This window comes from Sander lucioperca, chromosome 11 (assembly GCF_008315115.2).
Source record: "Sander lucioperca isolate FBNREF2018 chromosome 11, SLUC_FBN_1.2, whole genome shotgun sequence".
NCBI lineage: Eukaryota > Metazoa > Chordata > Actinopteri > Perciformes > Percidae > Sander > Sander lucioperca.
This window is the reverse complement of record NC_050183.1, coordinates 28,840,319-28,866,935: the sequence shown is the minus strand read 5'-3', so window position 1 is coordinate 28,866,935 and position 26,617 is coordinate 28,840,319. Positions and strand designations below refer to the sequence as shown.

Sequence of the window (26,617 nt, the reverse complement as noted above, 5' to 3'; positions counted from 1 at the left end):
ACTCAGTCCCTTTTATATTCTGTTCGCAACCTGTTCATTAAACATATTCATCTGTAGATACAAACTCAATTCATTTTCATCATGTTGGGAATTTTGTCATTTCACAGATCTTACTGTTGCTCCGCTTCAAATGCTTTCAGATTTAGTTTTCTTTGCTCGTGGCCTTGATTCTTTGTCGCTGTTTTTGCTTTGTGTTTTCATTCATCTGCACAAACACATCAATAGAAATCACATTTCATCACTGTGTCTTTCACCACTTTTGATTTTGTATTTTGTCATCTTGCAAAAAAAAAAAAAAAAAAAAAGAAAACATTGAAGGTCCCATTTGTGAAATCGCAGCAAGGACACATTATTTAAACTGCACTACAAACAACATGTTCTGCTTGTAAAAACATCCCAAATTCAGACAAAAAGTCATTTAAATTCACTGTGGCACACACAAAAAAAAAAAGTGTTGAAAGCCGGGAGAGACAGCCGCTCTTTAGAGCAATTCAATCAAAGCGTTGACGTGATGTTGAATGATGAGACTCTGCAGAGTAGGTGGAGCGCAGACAGGACATCTCTGATCTCGGCCTTGTTAACACGGGCAGTCAATCGCATTAATAGTGGAGCAATGTAGCGAAATGAGCCCAACGTTTTTGCTGCGGTATCACAGATATGGAACGACACCAGCTGTGATTAAGCCTTCTTGTCAGAGGAGAGTATTGGGAGTAGTTACAAATTAAAAGACAAACCTAAATATGTATATTTGATTGTGCTAACCTCTGTGACTGATTAACATCTACACATTGAAATATATTGGGACCGTAGTTGTTGTTTTCAGGTTGAATCAGATGGAAACACCCAGAGCCGTACAAGTAAAGCCATGTTTTTGCTGGTAGGATCATCCAAGGCGTCTCATAATAGGCTTTGCCATTTAGAGTGTCCATCCAGTGTGTCTCTGTGGAAATGACTCACACACACAGTCTCACACACACACACACACACACACACACACACACACACGCACACACACATATACAGGTAATGAGGTGGAATCCAAACACACACACACACACACACACACACACACACACACAATCATTATCATGGCAAAGTGGTCCTGCAGTTGCTGTTGCAAAACACTGGGAGCTTTGAAGCAACGTATAGAATCAAGACTGAACACAATCAAAAGAATGTACAAAAAGGCACATTTGACCCCAGTGCTCCTGTACTGTGAGATTCAAGTGTAAATGAGCGTCTGTAGCATGGCCATCGTAGAGACAACAGCCCCTCTGAGCGCTCACGTTAGTTAGCACAGGGGCTGGCGCTCACATAATAAAGTCCTTTAGCCTCAACTGCTAGGCCAGGAGTCAGAATGGTCCCTAGTGTCATCAACCGTCGTCATGGCAGCGAGTCTCTTTACAAGCTGTCCTGTGGTAATACAGAAGTGCCGATCTAGAAGTGCCGATGCTCTTTCCTTAATCCCATCCCATCCCACCCCCCACCCCCCACCTGAGCCCTGGAGCTAGGGTGGGGTGGGATGGGGTTGGGGGTGGGGGGATGGGGGAGCGGGGTGTGTGGTAGGTCGGGTTGGAGAGTGCTAGTCGTCGCTGCCGCCGTACAGGTCGGCCAGCTTGCGGAAGCGCGGCCCCCAGTCGCCGAGGTAGTCGTAGTCCTGGTCTCCGCAGCTGGAGGAGGAGTACAGGGAGCTGAGGGAGCCGGCGGTGGAGCCGCTGCCCTCGTAGTCAAACACCAGCAGGGAGTCGTAGGGGGGGGCGGTGGGGTCGTTGTCTGCTGCCTTCAGGCCCTGGAGGAGACAGGAAGAGAAATCAGGATGTTTCTGCATCACATTCATCAGTGTGATAGATAGATGGACTACCAGACTGGCCAGTCTACTGTTGGCTACTGGTGACCAAATAAAGCCTCATAAGGCTTCATGAAGCATTTTCTTTATTTTATGAGCGCACTAAATGGCACTCTCTGTTTAACAAAGGGTTGTGTGGCCGGGTTGGCTCAATGGGTAGAGCAGGCGCTCTACCAACTAGCTGTCCTATCAAATAAAGGCTGAAAAGCCCAAAAATAATCAAAAATAAACAAAGGGTTGAAAGCCCACTGAGTTGCCATTCCTTGAGCCTCATGAAGCTTGATTTGGACATCACTGACTGTTGGTGACTATACATCAGCAGTGGATCAGCTGGGGGTTCCATTTGTTGCTTGATGTCACATAGAGCTCAACAGTGAGTGTCCACTTTTTGAATGGTTCTGGAAGTGATCTTCCCCATTCGTTTCCGAAAAAATAGAGTTTTTAAATCTGGAACCAAGCCAAGCAGCTACGAGATGAATGTGACCATAAAACATTTGATTCGGTGAAAAACAATATTTAGAAAACAGAATAAAAGCAAAAGGTACAAGACTGTGTTAATAACGATCATAGACTTCAGTGGTAGCAGCTCGCTAGCGGTTCGCGGGTGCGGTAAACATTTTCACGGTAATAGCGAGCTCCACTAATCAGAGACATCGCCGTTACGCTTAGAATTGTGGGAAGTGTAGTAATTCCTCTCGCGAAAAAAAACGCGTTTTTCTTGAAACGTGGTTGATTTCAACAGATTCTAATTCCCATCGCGTAAAATACGGACGCTTGGTCAGGTGCCTTTGGCGTTGTTATCGACGCTAAAACTCTCCTTTAGCGTCATATCTAAACGCACTTTAACTAAACGCGCTTGGTCGGGACTATTGGCATCACTTTTGACGCAGTTAGGTTTAGGAAAAGGTCGTGGGTGGGCTTACGTTTCCATGACACGCGGGAAAAAACGGGACGGTTGGGTTTAGGAAAAGAAGAAAGGACGGTTGGGTTTAGCAAACTGCTGCGCCGCACGCACACAGCTCTTTTGTCTTCCGTCAAGAATGAGTAATTTATACATTTTGTTAACATCATTTATTCATGACTAACGGAGGCTATAGGCCACATGGAAGTTGGAACAAAGAAATAAAATAAGTCCTCCAGAAGCCCGCCTCTGGTCCCGTCGGGTTCGGGCAAAGATCTTCAGCTCTAACATACAGTATATGCAACCATTTACGGTCAGTGTAACACTTATCAGTTCAATTTTCTAAGCACAAACGGACATTTGGAAAAACAGAAAAATGGGTTCAAATATCCAATTTTTCATTTTTTTCCGCCTTGACAAATTAAAAAATTGGATCTTTAAACTGTTTTTCCAATTTTCTGTTTTTATTCAGAGGATCAGAAATTGAGAAAATTACAGAATTGCGTCTGGGCTCCAATTATTCAATACTGCAATGATATTCTCTCCCTCGTTCCGCCCCCACTTGAAACCATCAGTTGCAAGCACCTCTGACCCCAAAGTCTATCAGTTTGTTTTGTTTTGGTCCATATGCAGTTAATGACCTGCATATTCTACAAAGTAGAGGAAGAGAATACCATTGCAGTATTGAATAATTGGAGCCCAGACGCAATTCTGTAATTTTCTCAATTTCTGATCCTCTGAATAAAAAACAGAAAATTGGAAAAGATCCAATTTCTTCATTTGTCAAGGCGCAATAAAATGAAAAATTGGATATTTGAACCCATTTTTCTGTTTTTCCAAATGTCCGTTTGTGCTTAGAAAAATGAACTGATAAGCGTTACACTGACCATTTACTATCCTCCTCAGTGCTCGGTTTGTTTCAGGGACGTATTAAAAGTATTTTTGTTTCGGTTTGTTAAGATGTTGCTGGGCGCGCCCGCTTCCGTCACACTAATCTGGCATCTCCTGACCCAACGATACTTTCAGTGAGTGTCCGAAATCTGGTTTGGTCATTCCCTGTATAGTTCACTATTAATTAAACACTATATAGGGAATAGTGAGTGAGAGAATGAGGGAACGGTTTCCAACACAGCTTGTGTTTAATGTGGGATAAAAAGCATGCACATTCAGATCAGACTCATGTCACAGGTTTATCTCTGGCGTTCCCATACTCATCACTTCTAAACCAGAGGACAGTCATTAAAAATGCCCTGTTTGCACCAGAGATGTTCCACATATATCTCTGAGACTGAGAAAAAACTGAATTTATGGTTGAGAGAGCCACAAGACTCTGAGGATATCTAGTGCAGGATTATAGTAATCCTATAATATGTTTATAGTAACTGTACAGTACAGCTGAGAGTATTAAAGAAACCTGTGTTCATGCTTTCATACCAAAGCAGAGCAGCGTAAGAGCATGTTAAGCCCCGTCTGATGACCTTTGTTGACCCATTCAGACGGAGCACAGTTCGCTCTCCCAAAGAACTGGGATTCAAAATGTCTCCCTTCCAATCACAAGACAGCAACCCCACCCCTCCCCCCTCTAGAACAGGTACAAGAGAGGGACCTGGAGATCAGAATAAGGGTGAGTTTAGGGAGGGAGTAGAAAGGTAGAAAGGTTGTGTTCATGTGTGTGTGTGTGTGTGTGTGTGGAGGGCTTGAGATGGACAGTAGTGAGTGCCGGGGGAGAAGGAGGGATTATGGAGGCGCGTAGAAGAGAGGAGGATTTGGGTCAGGCCGGACAGATGCTGACTTTATCTCCAGGAGGAGATTCAGCAGATTACCCAGCCTGAACTTAAAACCACCGCCACCACCCCCTTCCACACACCCACACACCCCCACGAACACATACACGTTTTAGACACATACATCATTTTTATGAACTCACTCAAAAAACGGCACACTGGGAGAATAAAAGTACCGTCTAAAATTAACATCTAAAAAAACAAACAAAATGGCAGTTTTTTGCCTCTTATTGCCGCTCAGAATGGTAAATCTGATAAGCAGTGGAAATGTCTTGTGGGCGACGTCTGACTGAAGACACTCCCGAACGTCTCTCTGAACTCTGAAACTCAATGGGAGGAGAGAATTAACGCGGAGAGGGAGAAAGAGAAGAAGAGAGGGAGAGGGGGAGAAGGGGAGAGAGGGAGAAGGAGAGGGAGAGGGAAAGAGGGAGAAGGAGAGGGGGAGAATGAGAGGGAGAGAGGGAGAGGGAGGGCGAGAAGCATCCGCTTGTCATGTCTCCCGGATTAAGCTGTCTAGATCAACTCGCCATGTCTGACAGCTCCCCCTCATTATTCATAGCTCGGCTTGGCAGATGTCTTTATGCAGCCCGACTAAAAGACACACACACACACACACACACACACACACACACACACACAAACAATATGGACGCAGCTAGCACACAGAGAGCCAAATGCATCCGCGACGATGAGTCTTCACGCCCGAGACGCCCCTCTGCCGGGCGCCATGCATTCAAGTTATCAGAATTCTGAGAAAGTAACGCTTTCCAGAAGGTTTGAACGCAGAGCAGCAGCACCGATGAAAACCAGTGACATATATTCAAATATCAGCAACCAAAGTACTGACACAAACCCTCTTTGGACAGCCTGAATACATTCTCACCGTCCTCCAAGAAAATGATAGCATCATTTGTTCAAATGTCTGGATACGACCTATATTTGCACGTTAACTGTCAAGAGACCGCTTGACTTATGACACCTGTCTTTGGGGAGCAAAGGCAGAAGTGATGTGTTGCTGTTGTAGTGGTTGGCTGGGTCTACAGAGTATATGATTTTGACACAGGATGCTGCTGTATAATACTTACAATAATGTAATAAATGCTTGGAAAACTACTAACCAGCCTTTGGTTCAAGCTGCAGGAATACATAGTTTTATATTTCAATCAGTCCCTCCAGAAAAACGCGATTATGCGATCGTATAATTCAATGCATAATCAGCCAAAGTCCACATATTTATGTGGGGGCTGCATTTTTTCAAATACGCCGCACTTTCGCCGCATAAATTGCCGATTTCCACGCAAAATATGCGGGGCTTGCATGATTTCATAATCCTCGCATTTTCGTTGCAAAAAAGTCACATATATCTTAGCAGAAAGTTGAAAAATGTTGCGTTTACTTCACACAAGAGCAGCCATTTTCCCCTGTTGCCATGAGAACGTTATGGAGTGACGTAATTACGCAATGTGAACATCATCGAAAAGCTGCAAACACCGTGATGAAGCCACAGTTGAATGAATGATGAAACGCATGATGAAACCGCAGTTTTTGCAAGTTCCTGCAATTTCAATCGCATAAAGTTGCATAAATATCCCGCATATTCCATCACTTTTTTTTAAGAAACGTGCCGCATAATCAAGGATTTTTGCCCGCAACAATCACAAAAAAACTGTTCAATGGATCAAATAGCTAAAGTGAAAAGTGTGGTTCGTAGTGACAAACCCACATCACCACCAACTGTGCAGTTCCACTCAGCCTTACAATTGTTTGGTTCTGTCTCTCATCGACTTATTTCCAGCAGCTGTTTTCAGTGATAAAGCCACCGTACACAACATGTGTCTGTCCAGCAGCAAACAGCAGACAGACCAAGTTCGCAAGCTAGCTGGTGAACATACTAAAGTGGCTGATATGCACATGACGCATGCTGTTCGCTAACACATTCATCAAATCAATTTCATAAAGTCATTAAGTCGTGTCACTGATGTGTTTAGAACTTGTTTTGCTACCCCACAGTGGCCCAAAAATCCAATTAATGCAGCTTAGTTAGCTAAGTTTTCTCATCGATTGATTCTCGTCTGTTGGCACAAACACGGTGTCATTTCCTGTTGGCACAAAACGCTATACTGTACCTGCTATGCCCTGTGCACCGACAAGATGTAATATGTTATATAGTATGAAAAAAGAACCCACACTGTCCCTTTAAGGAGCTGTGGACGGCCTGCAGCCAGTCCGTGGGATTAACTCAACGCAATGGATTTACCTCTAATTAGGTAGCCAGGCTGTAGCAGGTCTGAGGCCAGCTAATCCTGACCATTCGCAAAGCTAATTAAGAATCACACAGACACTGTACTCTCTGTGTTTTTCTGCCTCTCACTCGCTTCTGTTTGTTAACAGTCCAACCACACATCATCACATACCACTGATGCATCACTGATGCTATGCTGTCATACCAGGGAGCCCACTGTTCAACTGAGCCTAGACCTAAATGGGTTTTAAACGTGCATCCTTCTGTGTACTTCCCTGTCTGCAGAAATGCACTGCATTCTGTTTTAATTTGCAGTAATCAAAGTTGGTTAGTTCCCACACTGGCTGCTCTGAATAGCTAAGGGTAGTGACCGTTTGAACTTCAATATCCCTAAATCCTTTGAGGTGATGAGTTAAGCTGAACACATCTTTGATGCTTTTCACCAAAGGATAGAAAAGCGATGAGAGAGGCAAAAGATCTAACGTTGGCAAATCCCGCCTTTTCTGGACACAGCGTTTGCTTACTGCTCTCGAACAGACAGCTTGCATTTCACTCAAGTTGTGATTCATCACTTCCTGTGTGCCCGATGCCAGAATGTAATCTGGGGGAACAGATTGAAGAACTGGTTTGGACTGGCAACAACACGGACGTCCCACACAAAGACGTCCAGAACAGACCCAGTGTGTTGCCGTACCTCGTGGATGAAGTCTCCTATGTCTCCTGGGTGGGGGGCAGCGGAGCGGAGGGGGTACTGGTGCTCATGATGGAGGGGCCTCTCATCCAGACGTCTGATCCCCACTTTGACACACTCTGGCTCCAGGGCATCAGGCTGCTGCAGCTGACTCAGATCGTAGTCCTAAACACACACACACACACACACACACACACACACAAAACAAACACGTTGGTATTACATACATTCATTCTATTTAACAGAAAATAAAGCAAATGCTGAAGCTTGATTTAGACATCACTAGCTTTAGCTTACTAGCGGTGAACACAAAGTCCAGCTGAGGCCAGGGCTCTCAAGTTTTGAACAGAGTTCAGAGTGAGATTTTGGCGGCAGGGGTTTGGGTGGGGACGGAGTCTGATCTGATAAATGACACATAAATTCGTACAAATAAAAAAATGTTTATTTAATTCAGTATTTCTTTGTGTGTGTGTGGGTGTGTGTGTGTGCAATAATTAATACTATGCATTGTCTGGATAAAATATAATGAAATAGCCTAGGCCAGGGGTGGCCAACCATTTCAGCATAAAGAGCCACAAAAAAACCCGCACCATAGCAAAAAGCCACACAACACATGCACGTCCACACTACAACAGCAACAGTGACTTCCAGATCTGATGACAGTCATAATACATAGCAGTTTTCATAGTTTTGTTTTCTTACTTAGACTGACTCAGTGGGAAATCTGACAGTCTTTGTTATCCACAATCCTTTTCAGGTCTTGCTAGAACTCGGTTGACTCTTTCACTCGTTTGTCACTAGAGGGGCTTTCAAACAATCTGATTCAGCAGTGAAAGGGTTAATGAGGAAGGTGATCTGTGGCAGCTTTTTTTTCCTCGGGTTGCAGAATTTGTCCTCAAAACTCTGCTGCATTATTTTTTATTTTAAAATAATTGGCAAATGTATTGGCAAGTGGCAATTGTACTTATCTGAAATGTTTCAAAAAGTAAAAAAAAAATAAAAATAAATCCACCAATAACACAGTCCCCAGCCACACAGTAAGAGCCTCAAAGGAGCAGGCAAAGAGCCGCATATGGCTCAAGAGCCACAGGTTCGCCACCCCTGGCCTAGGCCAAAGGTTTTCACAATGGGGACCGGGAGGTTGTGCAGTAAAAATAAAAGGAAAGAAAAAACTAAAAATATTCCAAATTATTATGGGTATTGTTATAAAAGTATTATGGGTAGGCCTATTATAAAATGGGTATCTTTATAAAAATATAAAACTGTCAGAGTAGCCCTGCAGCCGATTCAACATAGCAACGTAGCTATAATAATAATAATAGGCGCAAAAGCTACCCAGTGTTTCCTCTATGTTGATTTCTGCCGCCACAGTATCAGAAAAAGGGCAGACGCACAACAGGGTTTCTGCTAGTTACATGTAGTATATAAAGTCATACATGACTCTACAGAGCCGTGTGCGCTACTGAACTCAAGCGAACTGTCATCCGCTCTCTCTCCCCTCAACTGGAACAGTGACAGGACGTCATCACTCGCGAAGTCATGGCAACCAAATAAACAACAGGGCGAGTACACCATAGACTGTATATAAGAACACTTGTCACTCAATCTTAGGCAAAGTCACAAACAGAGACAAAAGCCGCAACTTGAAATCCGCACTCACTCAGGTGGTGCGTGGCAGGGCGTTCTGAACTCTATGGGGAACTCACTTGATTCCTCTGCCTGTTCCACTGTTTAAAAAACAGTGGCGCAACTTGGTGGGCGTTATACTGGTAATTTCTCTGCGTGAGAAATACAAGGTGTGGCGTGTGAGCGTGTGAATGGGTTGAAATGCGTGTGTCTCACGCCCAATGCGTGAGACTTGAGAGGTATGTGAGGCTGATGGGAACGTCATTAGTTCTGCAGGTAATTAATCATAAACCAAAGTGACCAGATGATGGCGCTAGAGGAAAAGTCAGAGGATCACCAGTCTGAAGTCTGAAGCGAAACCTGAATGGGATCTATCTAATTGCTGACGAGATATTTCAGTCTGTGGCTGACCGACTGATCAACAGACAGCCATACCATACCAAGAGCCAGCTGCCAAGATAAGCAACACATTCTGACTCTGAGCTGCAGGCCTAACGTTGCCTTTAAGGGGAGCACATGCTATAGTTGTTGGGCTGCTTGTAGTTATAATCTGACTGTATTGTGACTCAATAAAAAAACTGATTTTCCTAACTTCCAATGAAATTTGCTAAATTCTTTGACTCGTGTCAACGAATAACCCCACCCATTCGTCCTCTGTGTCTGGTGCAAAAGTGAAAACCAATAGGAGACACATGCAGATTTCTCTCTGAAATTTCTCGCTGGACAACACCAGTGATTAAAACTCCTCATTGGACATTTATATTTATTTTTCTGCACATTCTGCACTAAACCACACAGCCTCCTTTTTCTTATGTTAACAGCTATTTTGTATATATTTGTTTCTGTATTTATTTGTTTCTCATATTCATGTTTAACATGTTTGTATATGCACTAACCACCAAGGCAAATCCCCTGTTAGTGTTACTTACTTGGCCATAAATCCTTAAATCCTTATTTCTGATTTGACATGTATTAGGAAAGAGAAGATCTGCTGCTGATATGAAATAGCAACACTGCTTATGGTCTACTTTCTGTCCTCTAGCAGTCAAAAATCTCTGAATGCAGCTTTAACCCTTCCCTAACCTGGACCACAGCATTGTGACAATATTCAACTGAAAGTATAGATAACCTTCCTCATACTTCTATCACTGTGAAGACATTAGAGGATCTATTTCCACATGGGTGTGTGCAAGTACAAGTTTTTCCTAAAGATTTTTCTTCGCTTATACTGGTGTTCCCTAGTAACCAAACAGTGCACACTAATCCCCTTAAGAATCAATCATTGCAGAAGAAGTTGACCTGTTGCTGCTAAAGATTTATTTTCTGAGCCAACTAGATGGCGCTCTATGTTCAACAAAGGGTTGAAAGCACGATGAATTGCCATTCCTTCAGTCTTTTTCTTTAAACCAAGAGCGCCATCTAGTGGGGTCAACAAATACAACTCATAGTTCATAGAGCTTTATTCGGACATCACTAGTTGCTGCAAAGCACAACATGATATGTTGAAATCATGTTTAAAAATGCATATTGTTGTGAGACATAACTGAGAATCCACTATTATCTCTGAATTGTCTAAAAACCAGCAATGCAATGATGTACAGACAATTTCACAGTGGGACAGGATTCACTTAATTGTTGCATTTAGAGTCAAATCTAACTGAATGCAACTTCAATAATCGCTTGATTAAAACAACCTGCAAAACACTGGACATTGTTTTTACTTTGACAATATGATTTTGAATGGAAATAATGGTTATTTTGTGGATTATTGTGATTCCAAGTTAACTTGCACACGATTATGCATGGAGAGATAACGACCTCCGGCCTTTCCTGAAACATGACTTCAACTTCAAACACTTCCACTGAAAAAGAGACATCTGTTTTGGGCAGAATATTTGTGCTGCTGTAAATTCACACTACAAGCTGAATGAGAACAATTAGTTCTTGGCTTGAACTTCCATACCAAATCCAAACAAACCGACCTACACGTATGCATAATAATGCATTCTTCCTCACACCAGGTGCACTGTATGTCTTTTGGATATAAAAATGTGCCGGCGCTCACAACGAACAAATGATTCATGATGAGAGTAGCAGTCTTCATCAGGACGATAGAACATACATACAAACCTCTTACAATCGACGGATCTATCATGTATTTAACGGCTGATGTAGTGAGAATTTCAATAAGTTAAACGAGCACCAGGAGCTCCACTGATGCAACGTCTCCCATTTCTTCACATCATCATCTGTCCTCGGGGAGGACTCTAATGCTATCTAATTAGCATCCACTTAGAGAGACGCAGTTCCTTGTTCACCTTCTCTCACACAACACCAGCCCAGTCAGAGGGGAAATGTGTGTCACAGCCTCTGATCTCTTCATGTTGAATGCTAGTGTCTGAGTCAAAGCACCAACCATCCAGAAACCATTTGGTGCCCTCTGGTCTCCAAGGAAATGGACTAAAGCAGCCACTTTCAGGACAATAACAGCATGCTGTGGACTGACCTTGGGCTTTGTTCACAATAATGGCTGACCAACAGAAAAACCTTTTACTGAAGAGTGGCTGAGAGCCCTGCAATAAACCTGCAGGGAGAAACCAAATGTACCAATCCAAAAGGACCAGACAGATGGATGTCCTCTCAGTTAGGACATTTCCACTTCTTTAAAGGACTATTTAAAAAACTATACCAGTATTCATGCATGTTTGGCCTCTTTCCTGCAAATGATGTATGGCGTTATATATGTGTCACATTCCTGAGCGAGTAATTGTATGTTTTGAGCACAGAGAACTATATTTTGCAAGCGCATTACATTGCATTTTGAACAGAAATGTACACTCGCAAAAAACAATTCAGTTGGAGTAAACAAAAACCTATTTCGTGCACAATAAATGTATTTGCATGTCTTTCTCTGCTCGCAGGTAGACGCTGCTGCGCTCCGGTCATGTCTCCCTCGCTCTCAACCTCTTCTCTCTACGCGCTCAACTCTAGACACGCTCGCTCAGATTTTCACAGCGTTACAAGTGTGCCACAAAACCAACCAATCGCAGAATCAAAAGGTCAATTCTGATTGGCTGTTCGTCTCCAATTAGATCGCAAGTAGCAGGAAAGACATCTACAGGGAAACAGTCTTTGACGCAACACCTGCCGTGATGCCCCAGCAAGGGGTATCTCTGCTGTAGCCAGTGGGTACTTGGAAAGATTGTGGAGTAGCTTAACTAATTAAAATAATTGAATTATGATTGATTTAAAACAATATATCAGCTAAAACAGCTCAACACATGTTTAAACATATAGCGAAGTAATCAATGGTAGAAATAAACAGCTAAAAGTGGCCTACTGGCTTAACTAACAGTTGAAATGATTAGCTAAAAGTAATGGATGAATTTTGAAACATTAACCACACTTCAAGTAAAAGGCCTAGCTAGCTAGTAGAATGTCTGACCAAACCAACCTAAATGTTTACAGTTCAATTGCATGAAAATGTAAGAATATTCACTTTAATATGATAAATAGTGTGAATACATTGGGAATTGATGGGGCGGGGTATGTGAGTTTATATGACAGGGCTGTGGGGGGAAACTCAGACCAGAAGGGTTGGAAAGCACTGATCTACAGTATTTTATATTATTGACCGACCGGTATATTACAGACATGCCTTAATAGTTGTGTTAATCACAATACCGTTGTTTGAATTACATATCTCCGTGTGTGACTAACGTCATCCTTCACAAGCAATCTAACATTAGCCCAGCATGGATAAAGTCCAGCTATGCATCCAACGTATTCATCCGAACACACCTAAAATGTCACAATCCAGCCACTTGTAAGAAGTTTGTAATACTGGTTACATAGTTATCGTGTTTTATTAACCTTAATTCTGTTAGCCAAGGCTATATTTTATTGGCTTGCAAAGTAGCTATCCGTTGCTAACGCTAACGTTAGCTAGCTAATTTATGTCAAAAAGCAGTAGCTAACTAATGTTACTGCCAAGATATGGTTTCATTGTAAAACAGCGTAAACACATGACAACACTTGACGAGTCTTACAACACCTCTCTGGTCTCTAGTGAAATCATATCTTGGCAGTAGTTAGCTAACGTTTCTGCTTTTTGAGATAAATTAGCGTTAGCAACGGATAGCTCCTTCGCAAGCTAATATAGTAACATAATTCAGGTTAATAAAATACGGTAATGTAACCAAAGTATTAAAAACTACTTAGCTACATGTGGCTATAGTGTGACAGGTCTACTGCTGTTCAGTCTCGCATTGCGAGACCTAGCTAACTTAGCTAGTTACAGTGCTGCGAGGCCTGTTCAGATGACATGTCGGCTGCAGTGTGTGAGCTAGCTAGATTGCTTGTGAAAGATGAGTCAAATTAACGTTAAACACACAAGGAGATATAAGTCAAAGAAAACAACGGCATTATAGTACACACAAATATTAAGACATTTCTGTGATATAAGTCAATAATACAAAATACTGACCGAAATGTGTTTTAATCCAGTAACATTAGTTGAACAGCTCAACTGTAGTCAGTATTTGCTGTACCAACAGGTGTAAACTGAAAAAGACGGTTTCCTGCTACTTGCGATCTAATTGGAGACGAACAGCCAATTAGAATTGACCTTTTGATTCTGCGATTGGTTGGTTTTGTGGCACACTTGTAACGCTGTGAAAATCTGAGCGAGCGTGTCTAGAGTTGAGCGCGTAGAGAGAAGAGGTTGAGAGCGAGGGAGACATGACCGGAGCGCAGCAGCGTCTACCTGCGAGCAGAGAAAGACATGCAAATACATTTATTGTGCACGAAATAGGTTTTTGTTTACTCAAACTGAATTGTTTTTTGCGAGTGTACATTTCTGTTCAAAATGCAATGTAATGCGCTTGCAAAATATAGTTCTCTGTGCTCAAAACATACAATTACTCGCTCAGGAATGTGACACATATATAACGCCATAATGATGTACACTTTACATTATTCCGTACCGCGTTTTAGAGCATGTTGTAGTGTTTTGAATAGTATTTCCTTCCAGGAGGTCATTAGTTTGCATTTTATTCAATTATTTCATTGTTAATTGTTCATGGTTACACGATTGTATATGCAGACTGCACTGCATTACCTGTGAGATAAAATGTATAACAATAAAAGCAGTTGTAGTTTTCGATGTGATGGATGACCAAACTCAAGCTCTAATTTCTGCAATTTGAGGTACATATTTTATGACAATGAATAGACAATAAAGACTGGATTGCAAAATGTAACACACTATGGTATATAATGTTAAGTGTACATAGTTGCACTAAAATATTCAAAACACTGCTATAGCTGTATAGCCTCTACAAACCAGCAAACTAGAAAACTACATGATAATACACTGGCAACACTGATAGACCCCTATAGATATATACTAGGGCTGTCAAAATTAATAATAATGAGTTAACGCAATTTTTTTTTTAATACCTCTATTTTTTCTGACGAGAGATAAATGCACACGCTTTCTGTGATTTGGGCCTTCGCCCGCTCTGTAGTTTGGTAAATCAGGAACACTCACCGAGACTGGTGCGTTCCATTTGTGCTCGGAAGTTGGAATTTTGGAGTTCCAAGTCGGAAATTTCAAATGGACAAAAAATACAGCGTAATGCGTTGTTATCAGCTGGTATTGCTAACAATGGCTAACCTGGCTAGAGCTAACCCCACGCTTATTCCGACTTGTTGTACTGGACGATGTCAACTCGGGGTGTGACGTGATTCCCAGCTCTGACTTCTGAGGTAAATGGAACGCAGCATAATCCCAGTTAGCTCGGGGTCGGCCGGTCACTGCAATCTTGCTCAATACTGGACCGATTTTAAACATTTTTGTTCACATCAGTCTATTGGACACAAATGCATGGGGAAATGGGGTCCAGATTGAAGAAAACAAAATTCCCCTTTGAATATTTTAATCGATTGACAGCCCCTATATACAGTATACACATAACACCTTGGCATGTAAATATGCTACGCTGCTAAGCACCACTTTTGAATAAAGTTCAGAAAAAAAGTAACATATCTATGAAAAATATGAGATGATGCGACATGATTACATGTCTGATTGCATGTGTTTTTTTATACAGTCTAAGACTGTGACCAAACCTTTATCAAACCTATACATCTATACATGAGTATAGGTCGCTGTTTCCACGCAGAATGTACAGCGCCTCAGCCTGCTCCTGTGCTTTGAAATGCAACATTCACTGCTGAAAGATCTACACCAATCAGAAACCTCTGCTGATATTTACCAGCCATATTCTGCTCTGGTAAAACTGAAATATACTCCACTGCATGATGTAACCTTTAATAAGCTTTTAAGGTTAAAGAAGTATTAGTTTTAAGTAAGGATTAGAAGCCAGGGAACAACTGCTTCTAATGAAGGTCTAATAATATGTGTGTACTGTGTGTGTGTGTGTGTGAGAGGGTGTATGTGTGTGTGTATTTGTCCTGCTTAAAGTATGAGTGTGTTCCTGAGAACTGAGTCTGCCTTTTATCCCAAGCTTGAATCCAGACAAATAAAGACCCAGGCTGCCTGTAGAATGAAAAGGCTAATGTGAAAATCTAATAAAATCTAATTATCTATCTAATCTATTAATAATTGTGATTTCCACTGGATCAGAGTACTGTCACTTGGCTGCCAATCTTCCCAGCCCTTGTCACATGACGAATTCATGTTTCCATGACGACTATCCAAAATTCTGGTACCATGGAACCAGCACCGGATTTGTGTTTTAAAAAAGTGGCAGACTGAGCCTATAGAAAATGTGTATTGTATTCTGATATGCAATTTGTTGAAAATGAAAACAAGTGAAACTAGAACTGCAAGCAGTTATGACGGGGTCCAAGCCTCCCACGCCAGTCGCCCCCGACGCCCGGGGGAACGCGCGGAAGCGGAACCCGAAGCCGGGCGGCGGGGAGGCAAACGGCGCTAAACATCGAGAGGCGCGAGCCGCGACGTCTGCGGTACGTCGCCGTCGCAAACGTAGCGGTCGACGGTTCACCTCCAAGCGTGTACGGACCGCCTTTAAGAATGCTCTACAACAAACAAACTTCTTAACCCCCCTGACCGCGGGAGACAGCGGAGAAAAATGAGAGAGTGACCGAGAGGGTGGAGGGGGGAGGCAGGTGTGGTTGTTGAAGGAGCAGGGGAGGCGGTCAAGTTGTTGTAAATGGCGTCATAGGCGCCGATTTATGTTTTCCTCCGTGGGTGCTTCGTGGCAAATTAAGCATCGATGCCACCGACTTAACCGATCACGCTACGACAGGTGCTCCACTTAGCACCAATTGCAATGTTTAATTGCACGGTATCGCCGCCTATGAATGGTGTTGATATTGGATTTAAAAAGTGAGAGAAAAGAGTTGCATTTGTCCACTGTGAAGGTTGTAGAAACTTTGTCAGGTGGGTTAAGAAGTTTGTTTATTGTAAAAAACCAAAGGAGCACGCAAAAATGAAAACAAAAACCTAACGGTAGGAGGCAAACATCAGTAAATATTAAGAAGTGTGAGCTGCAAGGTCTGTGGTATATTTCCATTGCAAATATCCCATTAAAATTGAGTAAAAGGGCCAAAACTGGTCTACGTTGATTATAGCGCCCCCTAATGGCCGATCTTCGCCAAATTTGGTACAGCGCCTCAGAGCCGTATGCCGAACGAGCAGCACAAGTTTCGTGGTGATTGCTTTTACCGTGGCAGAGATATTGCATATGCAAATTTTCCCATTTAAATGCATTGAGTCATTGGCCAAAACAAATAAACGTTGCTTATAGCGCCCCCTGAAGGCCGATCTTCGCCAAATTTGGTACAGAGCGTCGTAATGGCATGTTGAACAAGGATCCCAAGTTCCTTGCTGATAACTTTTAATTTGGCCGAGATATGATATGATACGTGTGTGGTAGCTAGCTATGAAAATTTGTTTGGTCGTCAAATGTGCATACTTTAACGTAGCAAAATTCCTTGAGTAACTTTTGGTCAGGTCCATCTGGAGATGCTACCTACCAGGTTTCGAGCTGATCCGTCGCACGGCCTAGGACGAGTTCGAAAAAGTTGGTTTTGCGCATTGCGCGATTTTGCGAAAAAGATTTTAAGCAAAAATGGGCGTGGCCTATATCATGTGATTCAGCTTGATTCAAGGAACACGTGGATGTATGGTTTTCTAATGTGCGATGTGTAATGTGGGAGATAAAGGCAAAAAAACATTATAGCGCCACCTAGTGGTCCACATGTGTAATTTTTGGTAGGTGTGGTCCATGACCCATTGTCTATCTACCCTGTAAATTTAAAGTTGTTCACATTAGTGTAAGTGGTGAATCTAGACTTGGGTCCCATAGGCCACGCCCACTTTGACCCCTCAGTACCCCACTCTAGACATGGCCTCAGAAGTGTCCCTAGATGGTGCCCATCAAATTTTGTAAAAATCAGATGAGCCGTTCATGAGATATAAACTTTTTGTACTTGTAGCGCCCCCTAGTGACCAATCTTCGTAAAACGCGTGGGGCACCTCCAGAGGGTCATGGCAAACAAGAATCTAAAGTTTGGCGTTGATAGCATTTATTTTGGCCGAGATATGGGAAAGTTGGTGTTTTCATAGTTAGCTACACAAATTTGTTCGTGCGTAATATGAGCAATTTTTGTCCTATCAAAATTCTTTTTATTAACTTTTTGTCAGGTCGGTCTGGAGATGCTACGGTCCAAGTTTCGTGCAGTTCGGTCGCACGGTCTAGGAGGAGTTCGAAAAAGTAGGTTTTTGATAAATTGCGATTTTTCACGCATAAAAGTCTAGGCGGAAATGGGCGTGGCCTATATCACGTGATTCAGTTGGATCCAGGGAACGCGTGGATATATGGTTTTTAAATGTGAGGTGTACGGTGTGGGAGTTATAGGGCCAAACGCGTTTTTTCTGCTATAGCGCCACCTAGTGGTGGAAGTGGGTGAATGTTTGTGCCTGAGGTCCTTGCGGCGTTTGGGACTAGTCCTGAAAACGGCAACCCCCCACCATGTACGGTTTAGGCTGTAGTCAGAGTTTTACGTGGAGAAGAATAATAATTATGATGATGATGATGAAAAATCAGTAGAAAAACAATAGGGTTCTACAGCCCTGCTGTACGAACGGCATAGCTTTGCTATTGCCGGTTCTTACAGACTCGGGCTTGGACCCCTAAATTAATAATGAATGTGTTTTATTTAGCAGAATTACATTGTGTTGTTCTATCCTATCCAATATTTCCTATATTTCTAAGCAGATTTTCTATGCTGTATTCTGATAAAATATCGTTTGGATTTTTTTCAGATACCGGTGCTACAACGATACTTTTAAAACGGTGCCTAAATGGTGCATGAACCGTTACTTTTAGAAAGATTTAAAAATATATATACAGTATATATTTTTTTAAAAGAGCACAAAACGCCAGTCACATTTAGGAACGGCTTGTTTAATGCTAAGGCCATATGGTCAAAATTAAATGATTTATTAATAATGTAATAACAATAATTTGTTTTGCCAGTAAATTGCTGTTAAACGACAAGAATAACTACGAGATGGGAAAATAACTATGAATGCACCACGAGGCATGCTTCTTGCGTTCAGCATGGTCGGTGCGCATGATCGCCGCGAACCGTCTGGTCTTTCATACTGATTGCAGTCAGAGCGGCTCAAAGAACCGACTTCTTCTCTCCTGTAGCCAATCATTGCAACCGGTCTATGCAACCACGTCCGCATTGTTACAAAATCTTGGGAGGTGCGCGGCTCGGTGATCAGACCTTCCGCGCACAGTCGCCCAGGCCTCGTTTGTGTCACATAGCCGTCCGCACCGCGCCAACCGCGCTGAATGCAAGAAGCATGAAAAAAGCTTTTACGTCCCGGTGTTGGAATCCTCTACAGTGTAATACAATCACACTTAACACCGTTTAACGTAAGCTGTCAGCATTTTAACTGCGTTTAATGTTTAATCCAGCTGCTAGCTAACAGTAGGCTAACGTTACCTGCTGTCAAGTGTAGCGACGCTTCTGTTGCCTCTAACGTCTGTTTCGGAGCATCAGAGAGCAGCGCAGGCATTTCAGTGACACCGAAGTGAGGCACCGAAATCCGCGTTGTTATTCCGTCCGGTAGATACCGGTCGTTTAGGCATCGATGCCATATTAGCACCAGGTCTCGGTACCGAACCCTAGTCATGCTAGCAGATAGACACAATGTTGTTTTGAACTAAATGCTAACATCAGCATGCTAACATGATCACAATGACAATGCTAACTGCTGATGCTTAGCTGTTACAATGCTTACCATGTTAAGTTCAGAATGTTAGTGTGCACCTGAGGCTGATGGGAATGTCGTCAGCCAAACTATTGGCCGAAGCAAACGTTTGACCTGATGACAGCTCTAGACAACTTGAGTAGTATTTTTTCCAGGTGGCATGAATGAGAGATAATATAAGAGATAGAGTAAGAGATAAACAAAAGCTAAGACCTGCTGGGGGACGCTAGATAAAAAGTCAGGGGATCAACCAATTAGGATCCACCTTCTGATCTGGTAAAAAAGATTTGTGTGTTCAGTTTAAGCCAGCGCAAGTGTGGAAACATTGAGCAAACAGTGATCCCCCACTTGTACAGTACTGTGTGTGTATGGTTGTACATATACAGTGTACTCCCTGCTGTAAAAAGTCAAACATGTGGTCAGCTGGGTAAATGAGGGTTAAACATTTTCTCAGCTGAAGTGTGGAACAGCTTATGTGCTTGGCAGCAGCAGAGGAGTCGTGTGGAGGGACACAGGAAATTGTTCTCCAACAGAAAGCAATTAATCCTGTTTCTAGGTCCTCTTTTGTAGTACACTTAATCTTAGCTGGAGGACAGATGATTGGAAACTGTAGAGAAGCAGAGTGTGTGTGTGTGTGTGTGTGTGTGTGTGTGTGCGTGGCAACATGCTGCGTATCTCACTGTTTGTTTCTGAGAATGAGAAATCAGAAATAACATAGAAACCAAAAAGAGAGAAACCCAATCCAGACTGAGTGATCTGTTCAGACAGCTTCTTGGTCAATTTCATCGTTACTTTTTTGTTTTTTAAACTTTTGTGTGTGTGTGTGTGTGTGTGTGTGTGTGTGTATGTCTGTGTGTGTGCATGTTTGTAAGTAAGTAAATTTATTTATATAGCACTTTTCACAGATGTGTACCTGGTCCTCCTCTCCCCCTCCCTCCTCATCATATTTCAGGATGTTATCTCGGACGTCGTCCTCTGGGTCGATGAGGAGCTGCTTGGCCTGCCGCTCTTTGTCCCTCCTCTTCATCCACATCACAAACAGCAGCACCAGCACTGCAGGACAAGTGGCACAAAAAGAAGATAAGGACATTATTTGATGTGAGCCTTACTGAACACCAGGGACTGTCTTCATTTCAGATCGACAAAGGTCAGTTTAAAAGATTTTTGTCAGATTTTGAGAGGCTCATCCCGCTCATCATTTCCGGGTTAGCGCTCCACCAATCAGACTGGCCATTGAGTCCGACTGCCCGCCTTCCGATTCGACATGTCAAATCGGCCCAAATGAAGGCCGACGGCTCCTCCGACTGACGACGGCATGGAACACACCGAACAGATTTGAGTCACTGACCTCGCCAGACTGTCCGACGGCCAATAATCGGGTTGGTGTGTCAGGGCCTTAAGACTCGGCGGCCACACCTGGCATCGGCAGCTGCAGTGCCTGAATATGTGGTATCTAGAAAAAGGATTCTGGCTCAACCACGTCGGATTTTATCAGGCACCTGAAAACGTATTCTGTTTAGCTCAGCATTAGCCATCTAACGTTAGCTTGCTTCTTGCTTTAGCCGCGACCTATGGAGGTTAAACTCCGACTGTCATTCACTAGATGTTATGAAGAGATGAATGAACGTTTGTTTGTTTGCCAAACTTGTGGTAGTAGATTTATGAATCATTTACATTTCCCGCTGGCTGAAATGCTTTAAGTTCCTTTATATGGCTCCGCAGTGTTGTGAGCAGCCTGGGTGGAGAGCAGCAGGGGATACAACACTCATTATAACCACCAGAGACTTGAGACTTGACTTGGACTCTAGCTCAGAGACTTGAGCATCTCTGATAGTTCAATATCAAACACCAACTGAAATCCCCTCATATGGGACTAAGTATTTTAAGGGAGGACAGAATCACAAAGTTCTTATTTTGAGACAACCGGTGGGTTAATAAACTTGATGTGAATCTTTTGATCGTATTCATCTGGGTGGATTTATGAGAGCCGGGAAGCTCCGGGTGTGCATGTGTTTGTACACTGCTGTAACTGCAAGGGCTAAAATGCATTAGGATGCTGAGTGAAATTCTAAGTGAGGACAATTTAAACCCTAGAGAGGGGATTTGAAAAATGGCTTGTCACCATCTCAGTGAAACCAGCAGGGATGGCTTTTAAAGAGACAATGCAGACAACATATCTAGTCTATTTAAGGCTACATTTACATTGCTACATTTTTGTTTAAAAAACTAATTATCTTTTGCTACGTTTCCCCCTCTCATTCCCCCTGCTCTGGCATTTCCGAGCCCCTAAAACGGAGGCATTTGTAAACACTTCTGACCCGTTTTGGTTTGGAAAAAAATCCTGTTTTGAACGGCAGCTACAGTCTGGTGTTAGAATCCTCTACAGCAGGGTCAACGCTAGTCACTTGGTTGAAACGTGTTCCTGGGTGACGGAAAATATATGCCTTCACCCAGTTCCAGTCATGTCTCTCTCAAAACGTGCCGTGAAGAGAAAGGTTGGTGACGAGCACAGGCAATTTCAGTGAAAGTGGGAGACTTTTTTCTATCGAGCACAGGGGCACCCCTATATGTCTCATATGCACAGAGAAAGTTGTGGTGTACAAGGAATATAACATCAGACATCATTACTCAACTAGACATGCTGAGGAGTATACAAAATACCAGGGAGATGAGAGAAAGAACCGGGTCGCCAATCTTAAAAAATGTCTATTGAGGCAACAAGATTTATTTAAGAAAGCAAACAAAGAATACTTTTGTTGAATACTTGATGCGGCCCAGCCTGACCCACACGCTACCTCGAGCGGCCCCCAGGTAGATTGAGTTTGAGACCCCTGCTCTACAGTGAAATACAGTCCCACTTTACACCGTTTAGCTGTCAGCATTTTAACCGTGTTTACTCCAGCTGCTAGCTAACAGTAGGTTAACGTTAGCTGCTGCTAAGTGTAGTGTTGACTAGCGTCACGTGCGGCAATGTTTCAGTTCCCTCTAACGTCCGTTTTTCGGAGCATCAGAGAGAAGCGCAGGCATTTAAGTGGCACCTAAATGAGGCACCGAAATCCGCGTTGCTATTCGGTCCGGTAGATAACGGACGTTATGGCACCGGTGCCGTATTAGCACCGGGTCTTGGATCACGGTCTTGGTCACGTGGATGATATTTTCCCATTCAGAACGGCGATTTTTGCCGAAAAGCGACTAGTTTGCAGGTATGTACTACTCTTTGGCCGGCTCGCAAGCACAAACAAGTGTGTCTGTTGTTTTGTTTCTGGTCTAGCTAGATCCGGTGTGGTGTTGTAGTTTTTCTAACGTTACTAGTTGTTGCAACAGCATGTGAAAAAAACGACAAAGTTTGCTAGGCCAAAAAGAACGTTAATCTCGCGATAAAACAATTGACGGCGTTAAAATGGGTTTGTGTTAACACCGTTAGTAACGCATTTAACTGAATTAAATTAAAGCTAATTAAAACCTTCCACGCTTGAATAGTTTGTTCCAATCTAAGGTTGTACTTATAAAAGACTGCATAAAAGAAGTGGACGAAGCCACCGTGACATCACCCATTGGTTTGTGGACTACTGTTTTTGAAGCCTTGAGTTTGGCATTTTTGCCGTCGCCATCTTGGTTTTTTGGATCCAGAAGTAACCATATTTGGACGAGAGGGTGAAGCTGGGAAGGAGCAAGGGGTCCAATCACCTGCCAGGTATTACTTTTTTTCCCTTCTTTTTTTAAGTGCCTGCCCTTGTCCAAACAGTTTACAATGACGGCTTCTCAGATGGTTCTGTGTAACAAACCATCTGGCGCGTCAGGTTAACTTCTTGAGACCTGAACAAGACATTTTGATCTGATCAGAATTTCAGGCCGGTAACACCGTAAGTGCTACTGTAAATATTGCTTTTTTATTTTTAAAGTAGTAATTTACCAAGCCTTTGTGAAATTCTGTGGGAAGCCAGAGGACATGTCATAGATGAATTGCCATTTCCCAGGAAAGTATGAAGCTCGCTTAAGTTGACACTTCACCTTCATTTGGCAATTACACTCAAACTCCTTCAGCCCTTCTATTTAAATTGTCCTTTTAACTTCTGTCTGTAATTTTATTTTACTGTGACACCAACTTCTTTCAGTGTGCTCTGACTGTGGGAAACATGAGATTCCACCCACACTAACTTGTAGCTTGTAGCTGTAATTCCTTTTCATTTGCCTACTATGGGTACGGTTGGACTTCATCACCATCCTACAGCTTGTGCTCAAAAATGACTTTTGACATTGGATTGATTTGTACATTTCTTGCACAACTTGAGATATTCCAATGGCCAATGGAATTGGCAGTTAAAATAAATGCAGTAGATTTCAGTAAGGCTTCTCTAGTCCCAAGTGTTGCCTGCTGCACGGCTCACTGCAGCCTGCAGAGCTCTAACACTGGGTCTGTTTTTTAAAAAGTCCAGTTGATCAAGGTATTTTTTATTAATAGTCTAATCAAACATTTTGATTTAATCTCAAAAAGCACCCGCGAGGAAAAAAAGAAGAAACCCTGTATGAGTAAGAGCACCATCGTAATTTCTCTCCCTTGTTTTAAATATGTGATGCAATCGTTGCATGCAGCAGGCTGGGGCTGGAGATGAAAAAAAGTTTTGCTCATTGCTGATGCACTTTGAATCTAATGTCTGATACAGTAATGTATTGTAATTACTTGATATAATCATTCATTATTACTCGAGCTGAGCACTCAGTAAGCTTTGTTTGTCCACTCTGTCACCTTGTAGCATTATAGTGGGGGAAGAAGCTCAAAAGGGCTACGCACAGTGTCCAAACACATGAAGTGCTACTTGTTAACAAGCACACAATTTATGAAAAATTGCAACCAGCTTGATATTCACACTTGGGATTAGAGCATGGCAAACCTACGCTTTACCAAACAAGCTCCACTCACAGTGACAAATGGAACAAAACTGGGGATTTCTGTGCCTTTAAATGCAAACAATAGATGGAGTAAAATGTGGTAAGAGAGGTTGGCATGGCTGAAATAACGTATTCTGGGGCCCTGGGGCAAGATTAGGTTAGGAGCCCACTGGCTGCATTAGGGTTAGTGATGTTCAAAGGAAGCTTCATGAACCATTTTACAGTATTTATTTTTTGACTCCACTAGATGGTGCTCTTGCTTTAAAGAAAAAGGCTCCAGAAATGACAACTCAGTGTGCTTTCAACCCTTTGTTGTACAGAGAGCGCCATCTAGTGGGCTCAGAAAATGAGGAACATGCTTCATGAAGCTTTATGAGACTTCTTTAGGCCATCACTAATTTTCACTGAACTCAGACTCAGTGTTTGTTGGCTCTGCGTTGATTCAACTGTGTACTCATTTTTCAGGCTGAAGTAAGTGTGTGTTAGAGGTGTCTCTATTATTTTGTCCACCTCCATGTACATTTTCAATCAGTTTTCAGCCCAGTAGATTCACACTTCACTAGGTAGAGCATGTTCCAAACGTCTTCCACGCAGCCTGCCACAACAACTGATGTAATGTCATTTCACAAAGTTTTGAAAGCTTCAGATGTCAGCTTCAAAATGATATACACATTTTATTAACATTTTCTTTCAGGTAGTGTAAGCAGAAAGTACTGTTATCATTTCTTCATAATTTTATATTGATATTTTATACTGTTGAAATTCAAGGTCTACTAAGTCCTACAGCAACACGTGTGTGTGTATATGTGTGTGTGTGTGTGTGTGTGTAAGGGAGGCTCACCTAACAGTATGATGATACAGATGAGGATGGCGATGATGGCTCCAGTGCCCAGTCCAGCTGCGATGATTCGCTCCATGTCCACACAGTCTCCATGGTGATCACACTGGCAGACCTTGACTCTCAGATAGGATGTGTTGGACATGGGCAGGTTGCCAGAGTCTGTGATCATGATGGGTACCTCGTAGTTCCCACTGGCCAGGTAGCCGATCCTCAGTCGGAGCTGGGTGTACTCGCCTGGAGTGTGATGGAAGGGCAGATAGATGGAGAAATTGATAGGTAAGTGTTGAGCGGTAATTCCTCACGTACGGACTTCATCCTTGGACATACACTTATACACTTCCACTCAATTACACTGGGAGCTGCCCGGTACTGCTAATGGTTATCACCGGAGCAGCTGGGGGTTCTTTGCATTGCAAAAAGCATTTCAGCAGACTGTCTACCTCTGATTGATAGAAGAGTTCTGCATGTGTTTTAGGATACCAATTGAAGTCGAATCAGACACAGAAAAAGAAGCTTTGCCCAAACATTACACGTCTGACCTCACAAAAAACTATCAGTGACTGTGAGGTGACTTCCAAAAACTACTGAAGTAAAAAATTGAATAAAATATATTTCTAAATAGCTACTGCCACAAAATACACCTGATGCCCAGGGAGTCCAACAGGCCCAGACTGACCTTGTAACGTGGCTTTAATCAAGAGGAGAAAGCGGATCATTTTCTTGTCTCAAGTCGTCAAGGGAAAAAAACCTCTGGGGTAAATATTCTAAACTCAAGGTTCACTTGGTGGCTTATTCCAGAGCTTTGAACCATATCTCAACGCCTTCTTCAGCTAAAAGAACACACTCAAGTATCATCACGCGGTCAGGAGGATCGGGTAGGTGCAGCAGATTTGATGGGCACTCCAGGCAAATGGGTATAAGGAGTGGAGGATGATAATTAAAAGCAGGCTGGACTTAATCAACAGGGAGCAGGGGGAGCATCACAGTGGGACGTCTTTACATTCAGAGGCTGGTGCAACAGTCACCAGCCATCAGCACTTACAAACCTTTCTATACCTTTCTAGAGTTCTGCTGCATCCTTATGACGGTCCCCCACTGAGTGCTGTATGACTTTTAAACTTATCTTATAAAACAAATACAACATGGGAACCGGTTGTCTGTGAGCACAAAACTGCTCAAAGCATTGACCGAAAATAAGTCAAAAGTCATGGAGCAGCAGTCAGCGGTGACCGGAGGACATTCACAGCTGACACCAGAGACAGGAGTTACCATCTCCACCCATATATGACCACCCGTTAGAAGATCCGTATTTACACCACGTGATGACAACTGAGCCAGTCCTATTCTCTGAGCAAGGCTGTAAGCTCTGAAATGAGCCAGGAATTGGACTTTGAGTTTGGAATATTATATATATTGTCTTCTGTAAATCGACATCATTGTTAGTCTGTTAAAGCAAGACTCCAGTCTGTACGAGCAAACTGCAAGTCAGAATATCCTTTAAACTGACACAGAACTTAAAC

The 26,617-nt window shown here is 42.7% G+C and overlaps 1 protein-coding gene across 1 annotated transcript in view; it reads right to left on the bottom strand.

The window, feature by feature from the left end:
• Nucleotides 1–1,044: 1,044 nt before the first annotated feature.
• LOC116058778 (cadherin-2-like) overlaps nt 1,045–26,617 on the bottom strand; it is a 105,766-nt gene continuing 80,193 nt past the window's right edge. Inside the window, exons 13-16 of the mRNA XM_031311633.2 lie at nt 25,098–25,331; nt 20,280–20,419; nt 7,468–7,629; nt 1,045–1,789 (exon numbers count right to left, since the gene is read on the bottom strand). Of these exons, the coding sequence (XP_031167493.1) occupies nt 1,583–1,789; nt 7,468–7,629; nt 20,280–20,419; nt 25,098–25,331 (743 nt within the window). The 3' untranslated portion in view covers nt 1,045–1,582. The remainder of the gene's footprint in view (nt 1,790–7,467; nt 7,630–20,279; nt 20,420–25,097; nt 25,332–26,617) is intronic.